Source organism: Heliangelus exortis, chromosome 8 (genome assembly GCF_036169615.1).
Source record: "Heliangelus exortis chromosome 8, bHelExo1.hap1, whole genome shotgun sequence".
Taxonomy (NCBI): Eukaryota; Metazoa; Chordata; class Aves; order Apodiformes; family Trochilidae; genus Heliangelus; species Heliangelus exortis.
The window spans coordinates 19,528,334-19,553,139 of NC_092429.1; the positions used below are offsets into that span (position 1 = coordinate 19,528,334).

Genomic DNA, 24,806 nt, shown 5'->3' on the forward strand with positions numbered 1-24,806 from the left:
GACGTTTTACAAACAGAACATTGTGGAGTGAAAAAAAAAAACAGATGGGCATTTTTCTGACAAATCATAATTGCTACTTTGTGGTATGGATTTGAAGTATTCTTCTGGTACCTGGTATGTGGTAGTACTGAAATCAAGGCCCTCTGAGGCAGACTGTGTCTTTTGTAGTAAGTGCTAGGCACTAATAAAGTCCTGAAGAATCATTTGGATAAATGGCTTGTTTGCCACTGATGTTGCTGAATTCATGATAAAGAGCTGCTTACATTCCTTCTGTCATTCCTGTATAGCACCTGAATTTTTGTATCTTTTCATGTGAAAACACAGTGGTCGCCAAACTGATAGGTACTTCCTGAATTTTCCAGATGAGATACTAAAACATGAATGTAGATTTTGTACACAGCCTTGGAGTGTACTCTCATGCCTAGAAGTGAAAAACTGGGTGTAAAGAAAAATAGCAGCCACGTACATATAGCTCTTAAGCTTTACAATCTTTTCCAGTCTTCAGACCCCTTTTTATCCCTGTTGCTGGTCTCCAGCCCTGTGTGCTTCTCCTGAGGATGGAGGTACAGAGGGCCCTTTCAGCTGGCTGCACTGTTCTGCATCTCTCTTCTGGTTTCCTGCCTGGCACCCTGTCAGCTTTCTCACCTTCTCACCTTGCAGATGCTCTGCCAGGTCTGGAGTTCCTGACTGGAGCATGGATCTGAAATTTACAGGGTGTAGAGTCGGGTGCAGTTTAAAATACGCTGTTTGCATGTATTTTCACAGAAAAGGTAATTAAAATATGGCTGTAATTACAGGGTGGAGATCCCTTATATTGTTTTGTATTATGTTGCATACAGAATGCTTCTTGTTGGTTGACAGCATGACTTCTTGAGATTTTTTTTTAATAGTTAATATTACTTATAATTGAGACTAGAGAAGATAACTGGTATCACTTTAAAGACAAGAAACAGCTGTCATTGCAACTGTGTCATGATTCAAGAACAGATGTTGGTTTATACCATTTCCATACCAGCATGTTTCAGATGTTTCAGGATGATGTTTCAGGATGATGTTTCAGGATGATGTTTCAGGATGATGTTTCAGGATGATGTTTCAGGATGATGTTTCAGGACTGATGTTTCAGGGCACTGCCCAAGATGCCGGGCTTGGCCACCATTTTTGTTTGCTTAAAGGGAAAGACAATAATTACAACTTGTTTCCAAGTGAGACTCTGCCTGACTAGCAATTAGGTTGGTTTGTTCTTGTGTTTGCCTTTTCTTCTTTTTTACTTTTTTTTTTTTTTTCAAAGGTGTACACCTACAAACTTAAGTATGGGAAATTGTGTGAAAAAGCCTTTAAGTTAACTATAATTACACAATACTGATTTTAATAGTTTTTTGACATCTTTTTGTTGCTTATGAGGACTTACCTGGCCATTGGAAGCAAATGTGCAAGTTTGAATTTTCTGTGATAGCACTTTCTTTGTTATTTTCAAGGTCAGCTTGATGTTTTTATAGTAAGAAATGTAGAATTTGTTTGTTAGATACAATTGAGGGAATTCAGATTCAAAATAGACTTTAAGCCTTTTTATACATTCTGAAAAAGGGTAAGCATCACAAAAGTTCTGTATAAGTTTGTAGGTGACACATCCAATAGGTAACTACAGTTGCATCTAGAACATCAGTAAACAGTGATAGCTGATTTATTTTTTCACCTAAGGGGATACTTGCTCAGGTTTTATGAGAGTTGAAAGTGTATCTTTTCTTGTCCTCCATTATTTTGTGTTTTGCTAATTACCTAAGGTTTAGCTTCTTATTTTACACTTTAACACTTTAATGGAGATGCATTGCAGCATTTAAACAAATATTTGTATGAATAACTGGTATTCAGAGATGGATGAATGTCTGCATATCATCTGCTAAAACTCAGCTTCCTGGTATTCAGTACCAAGTTTTTGAACCAAGTTTTGAAAGTATGATTTTTCTCATGTTTTCATATAGCTGGAGTTAACTGTGGGGTTACTGGTCTGGTTTTGTGGGTTTTTTTCTGTGACTGAAAACAGTAACTTAAAAGCAATTGCCCCAAGGACAAAGCCTGCAAACAGCATAATTTTTACAGGATCTACAGCAAAATAATAAGATAAAATAAGTGCTATAGAGTGTCTGTATTAAAATGTCACAAACGTTTGTCATGGTAAAATAACAGTGGAAGAAAACTACTGGAGAGAATGCACAGTGAAGACTGGTCCTTCACAGGCTAATCCTGTAAGTCTGTACACACCATCAGCCTTGTTCATTACAGACAGACAGACAGACAGGTTGCTTGCATGATGTGCAAAAAGTGCTGGTCCAAGTAAATGACTCTGCTTTTTATGTAAACATAAAACTGAAACAAAAGCTTAATTGCATCATTATTAAGAGCTGCTGACACTGTTTTTCCATAAAAAGTGAAGCAGCTGCTATTAATAAAATGGACCTTAATGACTAAGATTCTTCATTTATTTTTCTGAAGACGTAGAGCTGGGTGTAAAGGTGAAGGATATAGAGGGTATCTTTTTAACAGTTTTGAGTGAACCTGTTTTGGGAACGTAAACAAGACACAAGGGGGAGAAGCTGCTGCTGAACTGCAGTTTTGCACCCTTTGCACCCACTGTGCAATCAAAGTGTGAAGTTCATGGCTTTTCTCTCATGGTGCAGATTTCAGGTGCAGAATTTTTTCATGCTTCTATAAAATGCAATACTCATGTAACAAGATCTTTAAAAGAGCTTTTTAGTTACTAATTAAGCCCTGAACTGTTTTCCCCAGCAGCCATTAGCCTGATACTTGTTATGATTCTTGATTATCACACCCCTTTTAAATATATTTGATAATGAGTAGAGAGGATTTTTCTTCTCTTTTGATATAATTGTCCATTTCTCTGATCCTTAATACTGACTCAGTGGATAATTTCTCCTTTGTGCTTCTATTAAAATCCCTGTCTGCAGTTTGCTGGGATTCCCTTTTGGATTTCTCTCCCATTCAGGCTTTGTTGCAGTGACAAACCCTGTTGGGACTTCATTGGCCAGAGACTGCTGTAATGTGAAACGATGCCAGTTATGCCTCTGCTGTGCCTGGCATGTGAAGACTTTGTCTTGCTGTGTGCAAATACTTGTCTGTTTCAGTGAGCCACAGAAGTTCCTGACAAGGTGGAAATTTGGTGAAATAATGTGTTAAAGGGGTTGTGTATTTCAGTTCCCATGTGCATTGAAGCCCTTCATGGGTATGCTGGGATCTTGTACAAGAGTTAAATGAATCACTACAGTATTTGCCTGAAGTGTGAAACATTGTAAACAAAGAAATTGCCAAAATAATTACTAAAGCTTGCCTTTACCTTGAAATTACAGGAATTACTCTTATCAGTGAGCTTAAGCTGAATTGTACAAAACAGTAGAGGTATCCAAATACCTGTGAAGAAATCTTAATGAAATCTTTCAAGGCAGCTCACTAAAATTCTGAAGACTGTGTATGATTTTGTTCTGGAATGCTAATGTTAGTAGCGTAGCCATGACTTGTCCCAAGTGCAATAGTAGAAATTTTTAATGTAATCTTTTCTACTTGAATACAGTCTAAATCAAATGTTAAATGTCCTTTATTGGTGAAAAAATACGGGATTCAATTTCTTTCCAATAAATCTTCAGTTTTAAAAAAATTAGCATACAGGTCTGCTTTGTTGTCTTACTTACTGTGAAGATCAGTTGAAACAGCCACAACCATCATCTGTTGGCTGTTTTAAAGGGAACTCTCCCAGTCTGTCTTCTGAGAATTGACTTGGTGAATTGTGAGTTTGAGTCCAGCACTTCAGATGTTAATGCCAGCATTTCTGAAGTTCAGCTCTGTTTTACACTTCTGTAACCTGAAATATGCATTTCTATGCACCTTCTTCTGTTTCACCAGCTAAGTTCTTGTTTTTCTTGGTTTAGACATAAAGAACATTCTCACCTTTCTGTATTCACTCTCCCAAGTGTAAAGATGGGTACACACTTAACCTGTTTTGTGAGCTAATGGCTTCTATTGGCTACCTTTCTGAAAAGTTGAAAAGCAAAATTTAACATCTCAAATGTACTTACAACTAAGTATGCAGCAGGCTTGGTTAATGTACTGCAGTGGGAGTGATGCCAGACAGGTATCTGGTACTCTTCTTTAGTTACCTACTTCCACTTCTTATCTTAGTTGTCAGCCTAAGACTGTAGCTGTCAGTGAACTGAATTAGACAAAGGGTTTTTAAGGTGTGAAGGTTTTCAGAGGTTTCTACAGGTCAGAAGGTGATGCTAAAAGCTGCAGCTTGAAGATTGTAGCCTCACATAAAAGCAGGTCTGTGTTCCTACAGTGTTGTCTTTTGATACAATACACAATCTAACTGCACTTAGGCAAGCTCTAAATGGTCACAGAAATAATTTTATGCTGTCAAGACAGAAGAAAAATTTAAATCTCCATTTTTATTTAAGTGGTCCTTTGACATGCATTATTTTCAAAACTGGAACTATCTACAGAAAAAAGCTTAAGCATTTCTAATTCCAGAGGATGCATAGTGCCTGTTACAATCAAGGAATGTAGTGGACCACCTAATTCCACCGTAGCCATCTGATTGAGTGTGCCTGAAGCAATCTTCTGATCCAGAGCACCCACACGTGCAAGGCCAACACAAACTGTGTTTTCAGTAATTTCTGTAAGAAAGAAGATTAAATGCTTAATTTATTGACTAATAGTCCTATCATAAAGTACTCAAAATGTCTAAACCCTAACACTGCTTTTGTAAGTCTCTGCACTTCTCAAGTTTCTAAATAAATCATTGGAGTGGTCTAGAAAGCTTGTTCTTCCAAAAAAATAGAACTGTATCTTAGGGGTGTTTAAAAACAAGAACAGGGAGGCAGAAGAAATAAAATACAAAATTCATTCAGGAATTGTCTTCACTTTGAGAAAGCTGCTCCTTCTAGTTCTTTCTACATATGCATAAAATGAAAGGGGTTTTTATTTTAACAGTATTTAAGGGTTTTAAAAGGAAGAGTATAGATGGTTATCTAGTAAAAGAATTTTTCTGTCGCATTATTTTGAGTTATCTCTATAGTTGATGTGTTTTCATCCTTGGTCTCAGCAGATGTCTTTCACAGTGTGCTCTTGACTAGTGTTATGAATTAAGGGTCAAAATCAGAGTTCTGAATTACTGAGTTAACCTAGATGCAGGCTGCTATTCAGGCAGAGCAAAGTGTGACCAGTCAAATGTAGCAGAGATTTTTGAAGCTCAACTGACCTAAACTTCTCAGAATCCTTCTGCCTCCTGCAAGTCTAACACATCAAAGCACTCAAAATTAAAGGACAGAAACAGCACAGGGTTACCAAGCTGAGGATTTAACTAAACCTCCAGGAGCCACTAGCACTTACTCATCTGTGCTCACTGAACTATGTTCAGACTGCCAAATCCATCTCATGGCTAGGATTTCAGGCAGCCCAATTCCACTGCAGATCAAGAGGATGCAAAGATGAAGAGAAAGGGAGTGTGGTGTGAGAGACGTAGTCACAGATATAACCACTTCAGTCATAGTACCTGGTTCCTCTCCTTGAAGCCTCCTGTTTTGAATAATGCCAAGGAGCTGTTCTGCAGCTTGATTCACACTCATGTAACGTGGTGGCTCGTAAATCTTTCTTCCTCTGTGTGGAAAGTAGAGAACTTTCACATATAACCCATTTAATTATCCCTAGTGTTCTTAGAGTTTATTTCAGGAAACCTCTAGACCAGCAAATTGAACTTAAGCAAGCCCAGGCTCCCATGCTGGACCTTCTTAGACATGAGGGGAATTTTCAAGAAAGACAGAAGTCTCTTATGTTCTCTCAACACCTGTGAAACAGCAAGGTCTCCAGCTGGCAGATCATTTGAGTCCTAAAAACAAATTCAGCTGCTGGAATCAATATGCAGGTTTTGCAGTTATTCTTGCATTAGACTTAAATTCAAGGGCAAACTACTGCTTTTCTGTCAAATGCCCTGCAGACAGATGATTACAGACTAGAAACATATTCTTAAATGAAATGCTGCTTTCTTTGCCAACTGTGGATTCAGTCAAACAGATTTTATTTTGAAACTCCAGAATAAACAAACCTCAATGATACTGAGAGACATCACAAATGTTGATTTAAACCAGTTACAGCATGCCTATAAAGTAACCATTTATATTCACCACTGTCAAAACACACAGATTGCAAAGAGATGATTAAGATGTGGCAAGGGCTTTTTAAAATACGGTTAAATGAACTCGAGCATTTTCTATACATTGCTTATTTAGCTGTTTAAAAAGAGTGGTATGTATTCAGTACTTCACACTGTTTCTAGCTAGTGTAAGGAAGAATGAATTTAAAAAACTGTTTCAGCTATTAATCTATTTCAGAAGTGGACAAAACAGTAGTCAAATAACATTTCATTTGCCAAGGAGAAAGCTTACCTCATTCTCACTTAATGCTCCTCAGCGAAACAGTTAAAAAAAAAGAAGATTATGCTCTACTGCAACTTCACTTATTGTAAATAAAGCCAGGTCCTATTGTAATGAACAAAAATGCTCCACTCCTTGTAAGGAACAAAAGATCATGGCTACTGAGAAGTACAAGAGCAGGCAGGTAAGTTCAATATTAGGCTAGGGACAAAGAACCTCCATTCCTTGTACAAAAATATCCTTTGTAAATATACTGTATGTTTCTATATATTTTCAAAACGGTGACTCACTTCATTAGATTCTCCAGAGACTGCTCCTTCACCTTAATATCTGCAGAACAAAATAGAAATTAAAAAGCAGGTTTCCTACAAACTTCCTACTTAGTTTTATATGTAGATAAAGTTTAATTTAATTAGTAAATTCTATAAACTTTATAACAATATTCTACCTAATCCAGGCAAATGGAGCAGGAATTACATTCTATTGTTTCATATGTTGACTCATCACAAAATACTGTGATTTTATGCATGGGATTTTACCCAAAGATAAAGCACATTTCACAGATTTCAGGGCAACACAGATTAATAAAGATACTGCAGTAGAGATTGCAGGCACATTTACCATAGGATAGCTAAACACCACCCTGTTTAAACACACCAGGAGGGTACTGGAACAACCCTTAAATTACAAATACATTGTGGTCTCAAAAGGTAAAACATAAGACTGACTGACAATGATTACATCACTGCTGTGCAGGAACCTGACTTGCATGAGCACTTCCTTCCAATCAAAATTTAGAAAAATCTTGTTACAGTAAAAAAAGGATTTGGACAAAAATTAAATAGAGAAAGGGGTCAGGTAAGACTCTGCACCCCTGCCATTTTATGCAACTCAATTGACTGAAATCTCTCCAAGATGCAATCAAACGCTATCTGTATTCAAATGTCCCCAAAATATGAAAGCTGGATACATTTCTAATCTTGATCTTAAAAAAATGTATTTGCTTAATTTACACAATCAACTCATAACCCAAAGTGACTCTGAAGAAAGGGGTTTAAAATGCAAAGCTGCAAGATTATTAGTGCACAATTTACCAAACTGCTTGTATGTCTGTGAAGCCACTTTGAATTCTGAAATTTATCAGTACCAACCTTGTTATGGCACATTTGCTTATCTGGTAATCTAGTCTAGCTGGATACATGATCAATAAGTAGACCAGAATCACCAAATAGTATTAAGGGAACAATTAACTTAAAAAAATCGTATTTTTCAGCTGTGAGCTACAATTAGATGCAGGTACCACAACCATCCTGAAAAATGAGATTTAAAATTCAATTTTATGGTTTTTACTCTCACTATTATATATAAAAAAATTTAAACGGTAGCACATAAAAATTATTAAAGAAAATATAAAAAAACCCTTTGTTTTAACATATGGCTGTAATAATTCTTGCTTAAAACACTTGTGAAACACTTCTTTAAAGCAATTCTGATTTTTAGCTCTTCTGAAAAGAAACAACTTTCAAGGCCCTGGAGAGTTAGATGTGCATTGATGCTAACACATTTGAATTGTTTACTTACCACAGACTTTGCTTTTACTTAAAGTAATAATTTATTTAGCACTGCCAGATCCCAGCTGTGTCTCAAATATGATACAGAAGGTATGTAACTACACATACAAATATACAAGTGCCTTAATAGTTTATATGCAGGCACTTCCACAACTTCAAGGAGTTACCTAGACTTGTAGAGTTATTCAGAAAACAGCTTTCAGCCAAGGTTTGCTGGGTGGGACAAAGATGGGGCAGCACCCTGTGAGCCTGGGGACAGTGGACAGGGAACAGCAATATCGTGTTTCAGCTCCATGGTAAGCAGGGATTTTTTTACAGCACTGAAGCCTCTCATATCTACAGAAGTTCCCAAAACCTCCTTAGATTAAATAATGTAGCAACAGAGGAATGGCAATATTGCCTTACAAAACAGAAATGTGGTCAAATTTAGCACCCAGAAAGTCAGATGTGTTGAGCTCTAACCTAATTAGGTAAATAAAATACAGCTGCTACTCACTGCAATCTGACTGGGATCCTAAGCTTGATCCAGCTTAAAATCACACTGATCTTTCGAGAAAATAGGTGCCTCCTGCTCATATTTAACTTCTCCGAAGGCATCATTTCTGATGGATTTTCTGAAGAGGAATTAAGACATTCCTAGGTGCTGTAGCATGAACAATGGCTGAACATTCCCATTTTTGGTATATTTTTAAAGACACATATTAGTTAAGAACAGTTGTTCAATGACAGACTTTATCTCCTGTCTATCACTGCTGTCTCTGGATGCCATGGAAGATGGTGGCTAAGGAACTGGGACAGCTGCTGCTTACCAAGCAAGCACAGTGTGTGCATTCCATTCTGCCTGTTCTTTGTGATCTTGTCAAAAAAGCTCTCTGGTTTCCATGTATCTGTCCAGAAAACTATAGAAACTGTCTCTCCAAAATTGTACAACTGCAAAACAAAGAAAATGCAATAACACAAACACTGAAGAAAACAATCAGTAGAGCACACAAAAAGTAGCTATGAAAATTATGAACAATTGCCAACACTGAAGAGTCCTGAGCTTAGTTAATAAAGAAGTTTCATAGTGCAGGAAGTGTCCCCTCCTGTAAGATGCTTGAGTCTGCTCTTTCACAAATACACAGCTAAGCATTGCAGTAAAAATAATGCTTCCTTTTTAAAAAGTTGCCCCATGCTTCTCTGTATCTCTTGACAAGTTCTAGTGCATTCCTTTGCATTCCCTGCCTTCTTTTTAATAATCTGTAATTAGCAGACTGTTTTTTCTTCAAAATAGAGATGTGCTGCTGTTCATTTACTCTCCAAACAGTAAAGCATGTTAAAGAACAACTAATGAACTGCCTGTGAAGTTTTTACCTATCTCTGCAGCCCCCTTTTCGAAGTATATTAAGTAAGTTTCAATTTACCTTCTATTCTTTGTTAGTTAATTCTGAAGTACTTTTACAGAGAAAACTTCATAGCCGTAATATCTGAAACATTTTGATTGTACTGATATAGTATTATTTGCATTTAAAAAGTAATTTGCTTCAGATGAAAGCTCTACCATGCAAAAGAAGTTACAGTCTAAAGAGACAGTGGATATGAAATCAGAAAGCAGGAAGCAGGCTGGTACAGCATTTTAATGCACATATAGTAAGAAGATATTGCTAGCAGATTCTACATAGAACATACTCACTGATTTTATTCTCAGTCTTAATACATTTTATTACTGCAAGTCCCTGTTTTCAGTGAACACACTTGAAGCAATAGTCTTGCCAACCATTTCCAGTGCTGCAAAAGCCATATGTAACCTAAGGCAGCATTTGGCTTCAAAGTTTTTGTAATCAGCTTGAAAAAGGGCAAAATCATTCATCCATTGTGGTCAATTCAGCTCTGGAACGTGGCCAACCTAAATGGATTTTACAGTTTGCCAATATTCTCTCTGCTCAAGCCCACCAGAGAAACAACAGCTACATGAATATCCTCTCCACTTTCTCCATAAACCTGGAAGGCAAAGTTGCTTTTCCATGCCCACTACAGGAGGAACTGGCCCAGAAGAGGACCCTGTGTACAAGTAGCTCTGGCAGCTCTGTGCCATCTGGGGATTCCCCTATACATACTTATTTTACTGTGGCATTAGGTTGTGGTTTTAATTCCTTTATGCTGGTAGAGCAGAATTTGAATCAAAGCAGAGACATGTTTGGTTTTAAGGGTCCAAAAGCTCAAATTTTAACCATTCATGCTGATAGGATCAGTGTTTATTCAAAGGTTCCTGGAATACTACTGAAACATTTCCACTTTTAAATATTTCATTATAGCACAAGAACAAGAACACACAGTATACATTTCACAACCTAAGGGTAAACTAAACCTTCCAGTAAACTAAATATAGGTTGAACCAAAGGAATTGCTCTCCTAATGTAACTTGACTATTTCAAGACTGGCTTCTAGAAAAAGAAAAGAACGTGGCTATGTGGCCAGCTGTAACTCTTCCCATTTTGTACCAAATCTGAAGTAAAACTATTAGAACAAGGTTCTATTTCTCCCCTTGTCTCTTTGAGCATCTGGGAGCAAATGAACCTTCAACCTTATTGGTAGTATAACTTCAGTCATGGAAACTGCTGATATGCCCAGTACCAGCGTAGCATTTGCCACCTGAAAGCCACTGCAGTCATTTCCAAAAAAGCAGGAGCCCTTCTTCAGTACAGAAAGAGGCCTCAATTAACCTCAGATCTCCTCCCAGTCTCTTTGGTATTCTGATAACCCAAAGGAGAGAATTTCCACTTCTATGTTTTAGCAAAGAAAAAGATGTGCAGAAATAGGCAAAATGTTACTATCTGATAAGTATTTGGTTGGGCATCAAATCTTCCAAACCACTCTGCCACATATTAAAAACAATTTGAGCATTCAGCTTCATACCCTACAGCACTTGTTCTAATTGTTCTTTTTCTCTTTTCCATTGATCCTCACAAAGATTCTCCATCATCTTTGCCAACAAGAGGTTAAGCAAGCTACTCTTTGTGCAAGCACTGCCAGGCAGATTCTCTGAATCTGTCCTTTACCAGGTATTGCATTAAAACTGAAGTCTGAATGTTAAAAAAGAAAAAAAAAAACATTTTTTGTCAGAAATGTCCTGTCCATTCAGCAGAAATAATTTCAGAATATCTTCATGGGGTATTGGTATCATAGAAAACAAGACTTTCAGTCTCAGAAAAATAACTTGTTTTCTCAGTACCCAGACAGCCAAGAAGTAACCTCTACACCAAAGAAGATGGAATGGTGTGTATTTAATTAACATCCTAGAAATGTGTTTTCAACTTAAGCCCCTCTACTAACTAAACTTCTAAAGGACAGATATGTAAATTCTGTATACATATTTTAACTTTAAATTAAATAGGGAAAAATACTATTTTTGAAACTTTGTACACCAACAATCTAAGAATGCTGTGAAACTGAAGCATTGAGTGGATACCCCTATTGTGCTTGAATATTAGTAAACAATTACCTTACAAGCACTTCTACAGACAAAAAATATTTCTTTCTCATAGATCATTCAATCTCTGCAGAAATGTGACATTTATGCCAACATATGAACCACTTTCCCACCACAGCAAGCCTGCATTAAAGCAAAACAACTATCAGAATTACCTTTTAAACTCTCTCCCTGTACTTCATGTAGATTAGATTTGTTCCAGTAGTTTCCTGTGTTGGGTTCTAATACCTATCTCTTGGAATCTAGCACGAACTATCTGAATTTTGAGAAAAGCCTTGCTGCCAAGAAAGCAATAAATACCAAAAAGTCCACTACTGTCCTAAGGATTCAGCAGTTACAGAGGACAATAGGTCCACTAGATCCAGAGCCCACTGAAGTTAAAAGGATTCTTTTTACAAACCTGACAAGACAGAGTAGTACCCTACATGGGAATAAAACTGTGGCACATTTGTTAACCAAGGTGTATTACAACTTGACTAGGGAAAAAGTGTCATGCTTGGGATTGTTAAGAAGAAGTTTACTAAGACAAGGAAGACTCTGTATATTGTCACTGAAAGAATCATGCTATACAGCTTTGAAGAGAGACAACCACAAATAAAGTTTCACAGTGGTCTTCTGTGTGCTGCACTCTACATTAAGCATCTGGAGTTTAGGAGGGGGTAATATCTTTTTTGAACAAGTTAAAATATCTCAGGCATCACACTTGCACTAATCATCAGTTTTGTTAAGAATGCCTATATTCTGCTCAGGTACAAAAGTGCCACAATTTCAAAGGGGCTCAGTGAAATGGTTGTGAAGACATGTTGGGCTCTCAGCTTGCAAACTGATGTTCCTACCTTCTTCCTAATGCTCAAAACCTTCACTGAAAGATTTCAAAAGGTCATTTTGAAAGACCTCAGTCTTTGGAAATACCTCTCCCCCCAACCCAAGCAGTAATTGGCTTAAGCAAAGCTTTGTGCACTTACATTTTGCAATGCAATAGCTGAAGGCAAGAAAGGAAGCCAGAACTCTACCCCGAGGCAATGCTCTGTCTGCTGAAGTTTTCTGCCTCTCACAAAATACTGCAGAAAGCTGTTCATCAACTAAAGTACTAAAGTACTAAAGCAAGCAGGAGAGAAGATTTAGGATAACATTAAAAGGTCAGTAGGGCAACAGCTGCAGAGAAACCAAGAAGTAAACATTTCAAAATACAGACATTTATTTTTACATCATCTTTCCCAGAATTATTGCTGTATCAGCTGCAATGGTGACAAAGCAATTTTTCTCTTCTGAGCCTATCTCCTCTCCTAAAATTTCAAACAGCTTCATAACTGGATGCATGTCAGGGGAGGATGGTAATAATGAATCTTAACATTACCTTTTTCAGACTTTGCTCCTGTACACACATACCTCTAAAACCTGTAGGACTGAAATGTTACTCAACTATGTTCCATGTTCAGATGGTCACAGGTTAACACTACAGATAGTTCTCACAGGACTGGTGTGTTCTGTAAATGAAGATACTGCACAGCCTGATCACATCCCACTAACAGACACCGAAAGGCTTTTTCTCCATAAGCTATTCCTCAGTGGAACAGAGACCACAGGGCACCTTGCATCATCCATGCCAGCTTCTTGACAAATCCCAATGAACATAAATGGAAAAGCTTAGACACACACTTTATTTATCCTTGTCATAAGAGTTTTGACATGATGCAACATTCACCCTCAAAAAAAGGAACATATCAAGTCATATTTTCCCCCTGTCCTCTGTAACCACTGAACAACCCGCCAGACAAAGTGAATGAGATTTATAATTAATTAAATATAATTAAATAGAACTCCTACTCTTCTTTGTATTAAATATTGTTGCCAGAAAACAGCTTAAGAAGTAGGACAAACACCAACAAAGAGGTAGCAAGAATCAGTCAAGCTTCATTTTTGCTTGTAATTGGTCATAAGAAACAACCACAAGCCTAGCTCTAGCCCTTTACACCAGCTTATTTAGTACCACAGACCTTTAGTAACTTTAAATGCCTCTCATGGGAACCTTCACATGAAATTGAAAGTTTTTGCCCTCCACACAGTTATGACTCCTTCTTGTACTGGAGGCCAACGGATTGGCTCAGCTGCCCCAAAAACTTCCTGTCCCCCTAGTAGCTGCCAGAGAGAAAGGAATTGGGAAGAAATGGATGGCTGAGGGAAACCCACTCCACATGATTGCAATCTTCAGGAGGCAGCTGAGACAAATCACATAAAAGCAGCTGAAGCTAAGAACAGGTTTGGTTTTTTTTGCTGCAACCCACTCCACAAGCAGGACAGAATTCAGTTACCAAAAGATTCAGAAACTCCAAGGAAACTTGAACAGGAAAGGATTTTCTCTTCAAGGTAATGTAACCTTATTTTTAATAAACTCTTAAGACTCTTCTGAACATTATCAAACAATGATTCATTTCCACTCTGGTCACATGGGGTTACTAATCTGAACTGAAGGTATCTAAATGAAAAAGAGAATCTATTTTGATTAAATGGATGTTTCTGGGTCATGTTTGCTGGTGATAAATGGCACTAATTTGACCAGTAATTTTAAGTAGTAAAACAGTGTGACTAGCACCAATTTAATCTTTAACTGGTTTTAGAAACAAATGCCAACCTCTAAAAGGCTCAGAAGCTGGTAAGTGAGAAAATCAATGAATGATGGAAAAGTTTGTTTTAAATGTCACAGAATAAAAAAGACTTTGAGTAGAGCCCCACCTATTAGAGCAAAGAGTATTTTTGAAGACTGGGCACAGAAGAGGGTGGGACTCAGAGGTTATGCTCCTGCAGCTACTACAGGTTTTCTATTTGACAGTGAGCACAGTTATCCTTCAGCTTCCTTTTTATAAGTAATATTATAAAATTATTATAAGTAATATTTCTCTACTTCATACTGAAAAATGTACTCACCTGTTTAGTAAAGATTCAAAAATAACATAGTAAGCACTGCTTTTGCATTTCAATGATCAGATCAGTAGTGAAAAGACACAATTATTTTAGACCGTCTGTCTTACAAGAATTAACTGGACTGCAAACAAAATACTGTGTCACTGAAAGGAACAAGGGGACATACAGATGTTTGTTCTAAAGTTACTCAGGTGGAAAGTGGGTATGTCTCAAAAGAAAGGCAGGTCTTTGCTATGACATGTTTTTTTACCTAGCTACCCTACCAAAATATAAAGTGTTAGCAAGACCACTCTCCCAGAAATATGTGGCTCATTTTAGTGCTTTATCTCATCCCATGGCTTGCCTCCAGCTTTGCACTTTGGTCCTCAATCCTTTTTTTTTTTTTTTTGTATAGTAATTATACTATCTCAAACCACTTCAAATTGCATCAGTCATTCACATGCATCACAGGTCAATATGATGCAGAGTTGTCCTCATGTGTTTGACCCTCCATACTGTTGTCTGTCCCAGAGATATATTACCAGAACTGAGTCATAAAGAATTCTGTCTGGAGAGCACCACTCTGGCCAGTGACCATCCCAAACTAAGCCAGATGTCAGGCAGATTAGGTAGGAAGGAAAAAAGTACAAATTAGAGATACTGAGTTTTCTGCCTTTTTATTATAGTGAAAAATGCCTTAGCAATCAGCTCTATTATCAAAAACTGAGTGGGGGTACAGATAAACCCATAGGAATCAGACAAGATTCCTTTTTTTGTCCTCAGCTTGCAATGCTGAATCCCAGTTAGATAGTGCCAAGGCCATGTCTTGCTCACAGGGTAGCTGAGCAGTGAGTACAACAGAGGTAAACCAATTACCTAAAACATTAAGTTTTCCAAAGCTATGGGACTACAGTGCAGCTGCTGCTGAGGAAAGCTGAACTGCCTCACAAGTTAGCACCTACTAGAAGTGCTCTCTGAGAATTTCTGCCACCCCCTGAGGGCTTCTGTCCCCCTCCTGATTTCCCTGGCAGTGTGCATAGATACCAAACCACATATAGAAGCACTGGTGGTTGTTACCCACTCCAACAGGAGTCAGAGTGATTACATACCTACAGGTCAGATTCCTGACAAGAGATGCAAACCTGCAGAGAACGTGCTAAAAGGCACATACACACAGGCACTATCCCTGGCTTCTCCTCCCAGGCTGTATTTTAATTTTATTTTATTTTTAGGAAATGTATTTCAGGGAAAATATGCTCTTCAGCATATTTTCAGCAGCTCTTCACCAAAAAAAAAAAAAAAAAAAAAAAAAAAAAAAAAAAAAAAAAAAAATCTGACACAATGAAGCAGAGCAGGAACAGAGTAAAAGAAGGAGCCACAGTAAGTCATAAAGCTTTATAGCCGGTCAGACTAGTAGTTCAGTTACAGTATCCCCTGCTTTCATTTGTATCAATCTGTAAGAGCTTTGATATTCAACCTTCCTTACAAGTCAGTAACTCACTACTGTTTAGGAAAACTGCACAACTACTAGAATGCAGTTGGCTGCACAGAAACATGGATCTGATGACAAGAGACGTTCTTTTGTCAACAGACTGGGCTGTAGCTGCATTTTACAGAGGGCCTAATCAGCAGTTACAGCTCACTACGCACATGGCTTTCAGAACAGGGTATAAAGGTGTTTCCTGTTTTTCTGTAGCGAGAAAGAAAGAGGTTTTGTATCAGAATCAGATTAAAGCAAGAAAAAAAGCCAAGCCTTCTCTGTGGTGAAGCAAAAGAGGAATCACTGCCATACTTGACAGCAGCTTTGCAATTTAAAACACAGTGACTCCAAAACCAAATTGAAGGTAGGAAACACCCATGAACATAGACTGCTGAAAGAAAATGTAAACTTCTGTCACAATTCTAATTAAATCACAGGATGCTTTTTGGAAACATACCCCTCACTTGCTGCTTATGCAATGACGACTTAAACACACAGCTTGTTGCAGGCTGTCTGGTAATACAATATGATCACTATTTCCTAAAATGCTTAATACACCAACAGGATTGTTGACTTATGAGAAGGCAGCCCCTCCCAAGCCAGAATGGAAAAGGAGACTGCTGCCAGAGTGAGTAACATCACATTTCCTTCAGAGTCTGTTCCCTTCAGCATGGGATAAGGAAACAGTAAACTAAAACGTTCCATATGTGAAATACCTCATGGACATATGTTTGCATATATATTCCTCATATGTTTGCAATATATTCCAAATTATTTTTTTGCTCTTTTTTTCAATTGAACTAGAAGTTCTATACTCCCCTTTCCCATGCCTTGCTGGCATTCAGAGAACACCATTGCCTGTTCTTTCTGGAAATACAAGCTGTGCATCTTCCTTCCTAATGAAGGTAAAACAATAAAAAGACAGTAGGTGGTAGAAACTGCTTGTCAACAGCTTGACAGCAGAAGCAAACTTTGCACCACACTGAAGGCAAAAGGGTGAGGCCCAACCTCAGCTCCTGTGTTACCTGCCCAAGTAAGTGCAGTCATGCAACAGCTGCCATCTGTCTGCCGTACATGTAGATTTTTGACAAGAAGCCTATTTCCTTCCTAAAAGATAATTTTGTTCAAGTGTTAGAGCAACAGGCAGGTATCACTAAGAAAGTGCTCACAGGAAGAACTATGAAGAATGTGAATCCTGTGCTGCATTCCCTTCTGCATTCACACCTCATAAGAGGTGTGAATCCAGTGTTGCTAAACTGTCAGATCAGGCAGGACTCTTGCATTGCTAAACTGCTCAAATGTGATCAAATCCAGAGGTAATGTGTAAGCATCAACAAAAGCCTATTGGAGTTTGTTAGTGTAAATTTTAAGGTGTCAAGTTGTTTGTTGACATTTTTTAAATGGTGTTCTTTTATGTTAAGCTAAGAAGGAATGTTTCCTCCTTCAGTGGTAACTGCTTACTGTTCAAAATCTCTACTCCTGTCTGTAGTAAACTTATATTCCTGTACTTGCTCTCAGTGTTTGAAAAGTGGAAGCTTGGTTTGGGGGTTCCCATACACAGGGAACTATTCTGAAACTTGAGAGGGCAGCTTCGGTGTTAAAGTAATGAATGAAAACAAGAGGGGGAAGCTTCAACTAATTTATATGTGACTAGTTATGACACACACATTGATGTATGCAGGAAAAGTAAATAATGGAACTATACATGTAGTAAAGGGAGTAATGAAGCATTTACTTGGGGGCTGCTAGACCTTTTCTACTTTAGCCATGCAAAAAAGTATTTGTTCTTTCAGTCCTTGGCTTGGCAAATCCCTCCTCTCACAGCAGATAAGCAGAAAGTGAAAATAAGTCAACCTCAGAAAGGAAGTATGCATCATACACAAGATTTTGGAATTAGTTATGATCTGGGTTGGGCAGATGGCTGTGCATATATTCTTTTAATGAGAAGACCAGCAGATTTCTCAGCAGGATAATCACTTAAATTAAGAATAAACTTATCAGGTGACCATCAGAAGTAGAAAGAAGCCAAGACAAGGTTTATCTGTAAACTAACTTAAATATCAAAGTCTCCTAGGGCAGAAGGAAGTCAGAAGGCAGAGAAGAATAGAAGTGTTACTATTCACTTAAACATGCACCCACCAAAGCAGCTTTTGCTGACATGTAGCATGCTGAAAAGGAAGTGTTGTTAATAAATTCTGACAACAGAAGTATATAGCTGCTATAGATCTTGAAACTTCAGATTGCAACACGCACTGCTACAGTAGTAGAAGTCACTAATTCTAATTTTAAAAGTTGTGGAATAGCATATTTACAAAAATGTTACCTGTAAACCACAGCAGCCCACTGCATTCATTATTGAAGCATTATGAATGACCTTGTATGGAATCCCCAGTTTTACTGCACGCAGTACTAAATCACTGTGTGTTGTGGCTCTGTGTTAAGAAGAAAAAAGAATTAAAGATTGAAGAGATAGAGACCACGTTAGTAAATTCATACTTCAACAAAGTAAAATGAAACCTTTCACAACTAGAGCAATGCAAAGGTGCCAGAAGGGCAACAATTAACTTGACTAATTGTTACAGGAAAGTAAAGACTCCAATAAGGTTTCTATATGTCATGCTCTCTAGCTGAAAATACAGCTATGTTACAGTTGTCTTCAGCTTCCTGACATCATTAAAACTGTAACACCAATACAATTGTTAAAGTATCTTTGGCAACTACTTGAAAATGAAAGTTCCATTTATCCTTTCTCTGCAGGTATCTGCTGTACATCTGTTGAACTGTAAAGGTAAATTTTATTTGGCATAGACTTCAGCACAGCACCAATATTTCCTTACTCTCTGCCCATCAGGGCCTTCTCCCATCTGCACCAGTGCATGCTAGGAAAGCAACAGACTCACACAAGAACTTTCAATGGGCTGAGATACTGCATGCAGTGCTAAGAAAAAACATTCTTAGACAAAAACAAATTTTGCAATAGATAAGCCAAACTGACAATGCCTAAGTTTGATCAAGTTTATCCTGAAATAATTAAGCACATTCTAGTTAAGCTTAGAACTCAACTAAAACTGGCTCCAGGTCTAATGCACAATAAACACCTCGCTGTCACTGGTGCAAGAATGACTGGAGTTAATGCCATTGGGATTTGAGTCCTTTTAAGAGATGGTAAGCATGTATAGATACAGCATTTTTTCCAATTGCAGCAATGCTTACCCATGTATCCTGCTTGGATGTATTCTTACATATATGACAGGCACTCCATTTTCCATGTGAAATATGAAAATAACTGAAATGTTATCTAAATTTATCAAACCTGAGCAACAGCCTTATCCGTCTCATTCCTAAAATGTAATACATTTTTCTGTGTGGGCATTCCAAAGAAGGAAGCAAAGAAATAAATAGGATATACTGACAAGAATAAATAGAAGACTGCTTTCACCCTGGTCTGGTTCAGTTATCTTAACAGAAATGCCCTGATTTTTGATATTGTGTGTCTGAGTAGCACCAATCAGCAGATCAGGTGCTTCAGAGTGGAACATATATGTGGCAGCAGCTGGCAAGGCTGAAAGAATCAACTGTTTGAGAAAAAACAAAACAAAACAATTTCACTGGAGAAAAAAACAAAGAAATGTGAACTTAGGAAACCGGAGACCCTGATGCAAACATGCTTCCAGGACAATGCAGTAAAGTGATCTAAAACAATACTTTGGTTAGTAATCAAACTATGCTCCTGATGTCTGTAAGCAAAGCTGATAAGAATCCCTGCTCAAAGAGAAGAGAGGACTCGTTTTACAGCCTTGTATCACTCCCTCCAGATACATAGGACAAGGTGCACTGGAGGAATTTGTGGTTATGCTAATACTGACCAAGGCATCAGCTGACTTTACTCACTGCAATTTGCTGCAGCCAGTATTTTCTCCTAATAGATCTGTCCATAATGACTGCAGCTAAAAGCAGAAGTGCCCTCATGAGCAGTATACCTCTGCACCCAGAGATATATAAGTATTTTCTGTCACTGATAAGAGATCTTAAGTTTCATGGCCAGTGACAATATGAATGTTAGCATCAGGCTAAATTAATGTGGGATTTCCAGTATACTACTGAAATTGTCAGAATCCTGCTAGCACATCCATAGATGTTACCACATAGGCAGATAGAAACTTGCAGGGAACAACAGTGAGAATAACACAGGCATAGCTTGCTTTATCACTTAAACCATAAACTACCAACACTGAAGATTTCCTAAGGCTGTCAGGTACTCTTCTGATCTGCAAATATACTTGAAACCCTATGATCAGCTGCAGTCACATGGCTTCTATGCTCCTGTCATATAGTTTCTCTTAGGACAGAAACATTCAATACTCTTTCCTAGTAACACTATGAATCTTTAAATCCTTAGGGCTCTGTATGGGGACAGGAGCTGTTCTAGCTACATTAAAAGCTAAGAACATAAACATTTACAGAGAAACAACTTGTTCAAAAAAGGGTAGTTTTCCACTACAATGGTGCAGTATGTTAATTAGAACTTAAGTACATGGACAAAAACTAGTAACTGAGGCAGATCAAGATACTGCTTAGAAGCAGCAATTACATTTTAATACATGTAAATTGTTGTTTTTCATCCTGTGTATTTGTATCAGTCACTGGAACAGAGCACAAAGGTACAGGTAATGTGGCTCTTCACTATACAAGAATCCTAATTTCAATGTGAACATGCATTGAAATTATAATTAATATTTCTGAAATACAGGATCACCTGACCATAAGTACTGATTTAATATCATATTCTCTTTCCAGTTCCCTTCAACCTGTATTTACATAAATTATCTGCTTTTGACAGATGTGCACACTGCTCCTCTTTTTCACAAATAGGGTGCTCAGTGATCTGATTTTCCTTATGTCCCTTAGTGCTATGCTGTAAAACTTGAAGCACCAGCTGGAGACTAAAAGCCCTTCTGTATGGCTTGACATTACATGCCTGACTGAAATGACAGAAGGAGATCCTTCTGGTGACAGAAAAAAGACTATACTTTTCAGCAGGAAGAAAAGGTGGAAACAAAAGGCTTAATAAACCAAAGTGGTAAGACCTTTGTAATGACCCAGGTGATTTTACAAATCAGCACACGTCAAAGCAGAAGCACTGTACAACCAACAGTCAGTATTCACTCTTAAACACTGAGCACAGAAGCTGCAGTTTGTAACAAATAGCAACTACAGGAATACTCTCTCAAAACATAGTACATGCCTTAATTATGTGATACTCTAGATTTCTTCTGTTCGCAGATAAAACCTGGAACAACATATTCTCTATAAAACTTAGCATGGAGAATGAAATAAGTGACTGCTGCAGGTAAGATTTACAGATCCTGGAGGGTCCACGTTCCTATCTGTACAGGATATTTGGCAAGGAAATACCAAAGCAAGATGATGTGTAGGCAACCGCATGCATATTTTTAATGTAATAAAAAAATACACAAAGACATAAAAGGTGCTTCTGGTCTGAAAATCAGCTTCTTCAAAAAGAATTACGGACTATGGCTTCTTCCTATTTAAAAAAGTGATCAAGCTAGAGAAATAATTACAACTTTGCTTTGTCTTACCCAAAGGGATCACCAACAACAAGAAATGCAACATCACAGACATCAGCCTCTTCTAAAATGCTATCTGCTTCTTGTTCCACCATTTCTCGGTCAGCCAAAGTCAGTTCTTTTCCATAAAACTCTTCCTAAAAATTGAAATTAATAATAAACATCAACATAGGACACTTGGGAGTGCATTCATCTTTCTCTGGGTGCTCCCTCAGGAACACAGGGAACAGACAATGAAAAGGCCAACTTCATTCTTTCCAGCAGACTCCCCTTGCAAGAACATCAGAGCTTCCCATCAAGCAGCTCCTGAGTTGATAAAAATTAGTCAAGCACATTCTGATTCTTTGGTTTTTATGCCTACTGTGTCACTTGAGGAGGTGCTCTGAAACTCAGTCACACCTGCACAACGGTCCAGAAAGATTTTCTACTGACTACTCTTGTGACTTCAGTGATAGCTTAATCTTTGCCTGCAAATAACAGCGGAAAACCCCATTTAATGGAATCTGTTTGCATGCTTTGACACTGCTCCAGAAGGCAAAGCAAAGCACAGTAACTACAGAATATACAAAAAAACACTCTCCTGACAAAAAATAAATGTAGACTCCCTCTGAGAGTCCAGACAGTTCTTTTGCCAAATGGTAGGCTGATTTAGATGGTCAGCCTCAAATAGCTTTTCAAATACATTTTAGGCCAGCAGGATAAACTAAGCAAGTCATATCATTTTAATTTTGAGATCTGATTGACATGACGATTTCTAGGAAATCCCTGCAGGAAAGGATCTGTTTTCCACTAACTTCCTGTTGCTTAGGAGAGCCTCCTTTCAATTACAAAATAAACCATTTGCCACTGTTATTTGTATGTAAACTATCTGAATTACCAACACTTGGTGACTAACTCCTGTATTCCCTCTTAGGCAGTTTCAGGTAAGACAACATCTTTTACTTTATTTGTATTGATCTTTTTTCTGTAATTATCTCCTCTTTGGGAACTTCCACAGTTTCTGAAAGACTTAAAAAACCAAAACAAACAACCCCCTGAAATAACCACACAAAAAATATTCAGCATTTTTTTTATTTGCATCTGGCTAGAAATCCATCTTTTTTTAATACAGATTTTGCAAAAGAAAAGATCTAAATAATTATTTGGATTTTGCAATTTTTTCCAAGTATCCAACAACAACAAAGTTTTATTTTGAACGGATTAATTTCAATTCAGTGTATTGAAAAAAACAAAACAAAAAAAGGAGTATTCAAAATATGAAGTATTAATTTCAAAATACTGCAGGTATGCCAGAAGTGGCCCCAAACATTTTGAACTTTCTTTCCGTGACCAGTGAACCCACCAGTTATAATTTTTACAACTTTTTTCTTCACTAAACTGTGTTTACTAACAAGAAGTTCATCTCCATGCTGTTCAACAGCCTATCTCTGACTGAACATGGTGAGCCAGCCTGGCCCACAGGCAGCAGGCACTGAAACACTTCAGTATGTTATTGAGGTTCTAGGTTCCAAAACATGCACTTTTGTGGTACATTTTTTTAATTAAAAATCAGATCTGACGTTTCCTTTCTGACCAGGTTCCACCACATTTCAGGACTGCCATTTCATAAGAATCTGAGATGAGAGCTAGTGTCTACAAACATTACTTGCAAAAGTGAAAAATTATTTTCGTTCCAGTCTTCTCATCAGGTAGTAAAATGCTTTTTCAACAAAATACAGTGTGTGAAGGTGAGGTACGTGTTTTCTCCGAGAACGTGTTCCTTTCTCCCGCTGCTGCCGGCCCCCCACCAGCCCCCTCCTCACTCCCGTGTGGAAGGCGTGAGGGCCCCGTGGGATCGCAGCGGTCGGACCTACCAGTGCTTCCTTCCCTACTGTCAGAAGGGACGTGTAGGCCTCCAGGTACACCCTGCTGCACCGCCTCACCGCCTCCAGCCCCTTCACCGTGATGTCCTTGGCATCTCCCAAGCCCAGACCGACCAGATACAGCATGCCTGGAGAGACCCTTACAGCCGCCAGGCCCACTGCCGCCGCCACCTCTCACGGGAGGGAAACGTGGATCGGCCGGGCCGCCTCACCCCGCACTGCACCGCGCCGCCCAACCCTCGCACCCCGGCTCCGCGCTCTGCACTCAGGGCGCTCCCCCCCGATGCTGGCACCTCTCCCACGTGCCTCCCAGACCCACCCGCTCCGCACTTTGCGGCCCGCGGCGGCTGCCGGGAGTTGTAGTCCCCCTGGCAGGGAGCAGGCCGCAGTTGTTCAGCATGGCCGTAGCGGAGAGGGGCGGGGCGCTGCCGCTCGCCAAAGGCGTCCCCGGGCCGGGATTCGGTAAGTGACACCGCCTTCTGAGGGCCTGGGGCTGGGGCCGGGCCCAGTCCTAGTACTGGGCCTGCTGCTGGGGCTGCGTGCCCCACTGGGCAGTGCTTTAACTGCTGGGCAGTGCTTTAACTGCTGGGCAGTGCTTTAACTGCTGGGCAGTGCTTTCGCTCCTCCGGAGGCTCATTTATTGTGGGGTGGTCCCATTAGGTGGGACCTTGTAGGACTCCTTCTGCTGTCCCGCAGCCAGGCAAGCCGGAGGGCAGGTGCTTTTTTGCTTGGGAGTACAAATTTCTCCTCTTTCCCCTAAACTATTATTGGGTGGATCGGTGCTTTTGTCTTTCTCTGTGAGGCCTGGGTGCAAACTTCTTTCCAAAAGACTTTCAAGCCTGAATTAAAAGTACCAGAAGGGGTTTTTTTCATATTGAAAACCAAGTTTTGGTGCCATTATATAGAAATTCAACAAATGCGTGGTTTTGGCTGTTGCTCATACAAATATCTGTGACATTCTTTAGGAGGAAAAAAAACCTGCCTGAAAATATGAACATGCACAAGGAAATTAACATTTTTAAAATGTATGCTTGTTATCAGCTGCGCAGAAGTTCTGCAATAGGATTGGTTAAATTATTGAAGAATTTGTTTTCTAATATGTGAGTGTAGAGAAAATAATTAGAAGACCTTGTTATTTGTCTGAGTTTATGCTTGTGATTGTTCAGGAAAGCTGTTGCACGCAGTCCTAGCAAAAGAAGGCTGCAGACTAGCCAGAATACACTTCTGCAATGAGAACTCAGACATGAAAGTATCTGTGAAATTTGAAAAAAAGAAATTTTTAATTTTTTTTTTATTTATTTGTTTTTTCACAAGGCAAATGAGGAATTTATTTTCCCTCTTGTTTGAGAAAAGGATTTCCTTTTCTTATAAACCACATCTGGTATAGATTCAAGCTTGGCTTGCAGTGTAATACTTCTTTTAGTGGTACATAGGAATAGCAGGTTTATACTATTCTGAATTCCACACACATCTAACAAGTAAATTGGTGGATTTG

At 38.6% G+C, this 24,806-nt stretch overlaps 1 protein-coding gene across 1 annotated transcript; it reads right to left on the reverse strand.

The window, feature by feature from the left end:
* Nucleotides 1–4,437: 4,437 nt before the first annotated feature.
* DPH5 (diphthamide biosynthesis 5) lies at nt 4,438–23,569 on the reverse strand. The gene is made up of 7 exons (XM_071750951.1): nt 23,303–23,569; nt 21,462–21,586; nt 18,185–18,293; nt 8,821–8,941; nt 6,731–6,770; nt 5,564–5,667; nt 4,438–4,685 (listed from the first exon to the last, which is right to left on the reverse strand). The coding sequence occupies exons 1-7, from the start codon at nt 23,435–23,437 to the stop codon at nt 4,462–4,464; spliced, it is 858 nt and encodes a 285-aa protein (XP_071607052.1). The 5' UTR covers nt 23,438–23,569; the 3' UTR covers nt 4,438–4,461.
* Nucleotides 23,570–24,806: the final 1,237 nt, after the last annotated feature.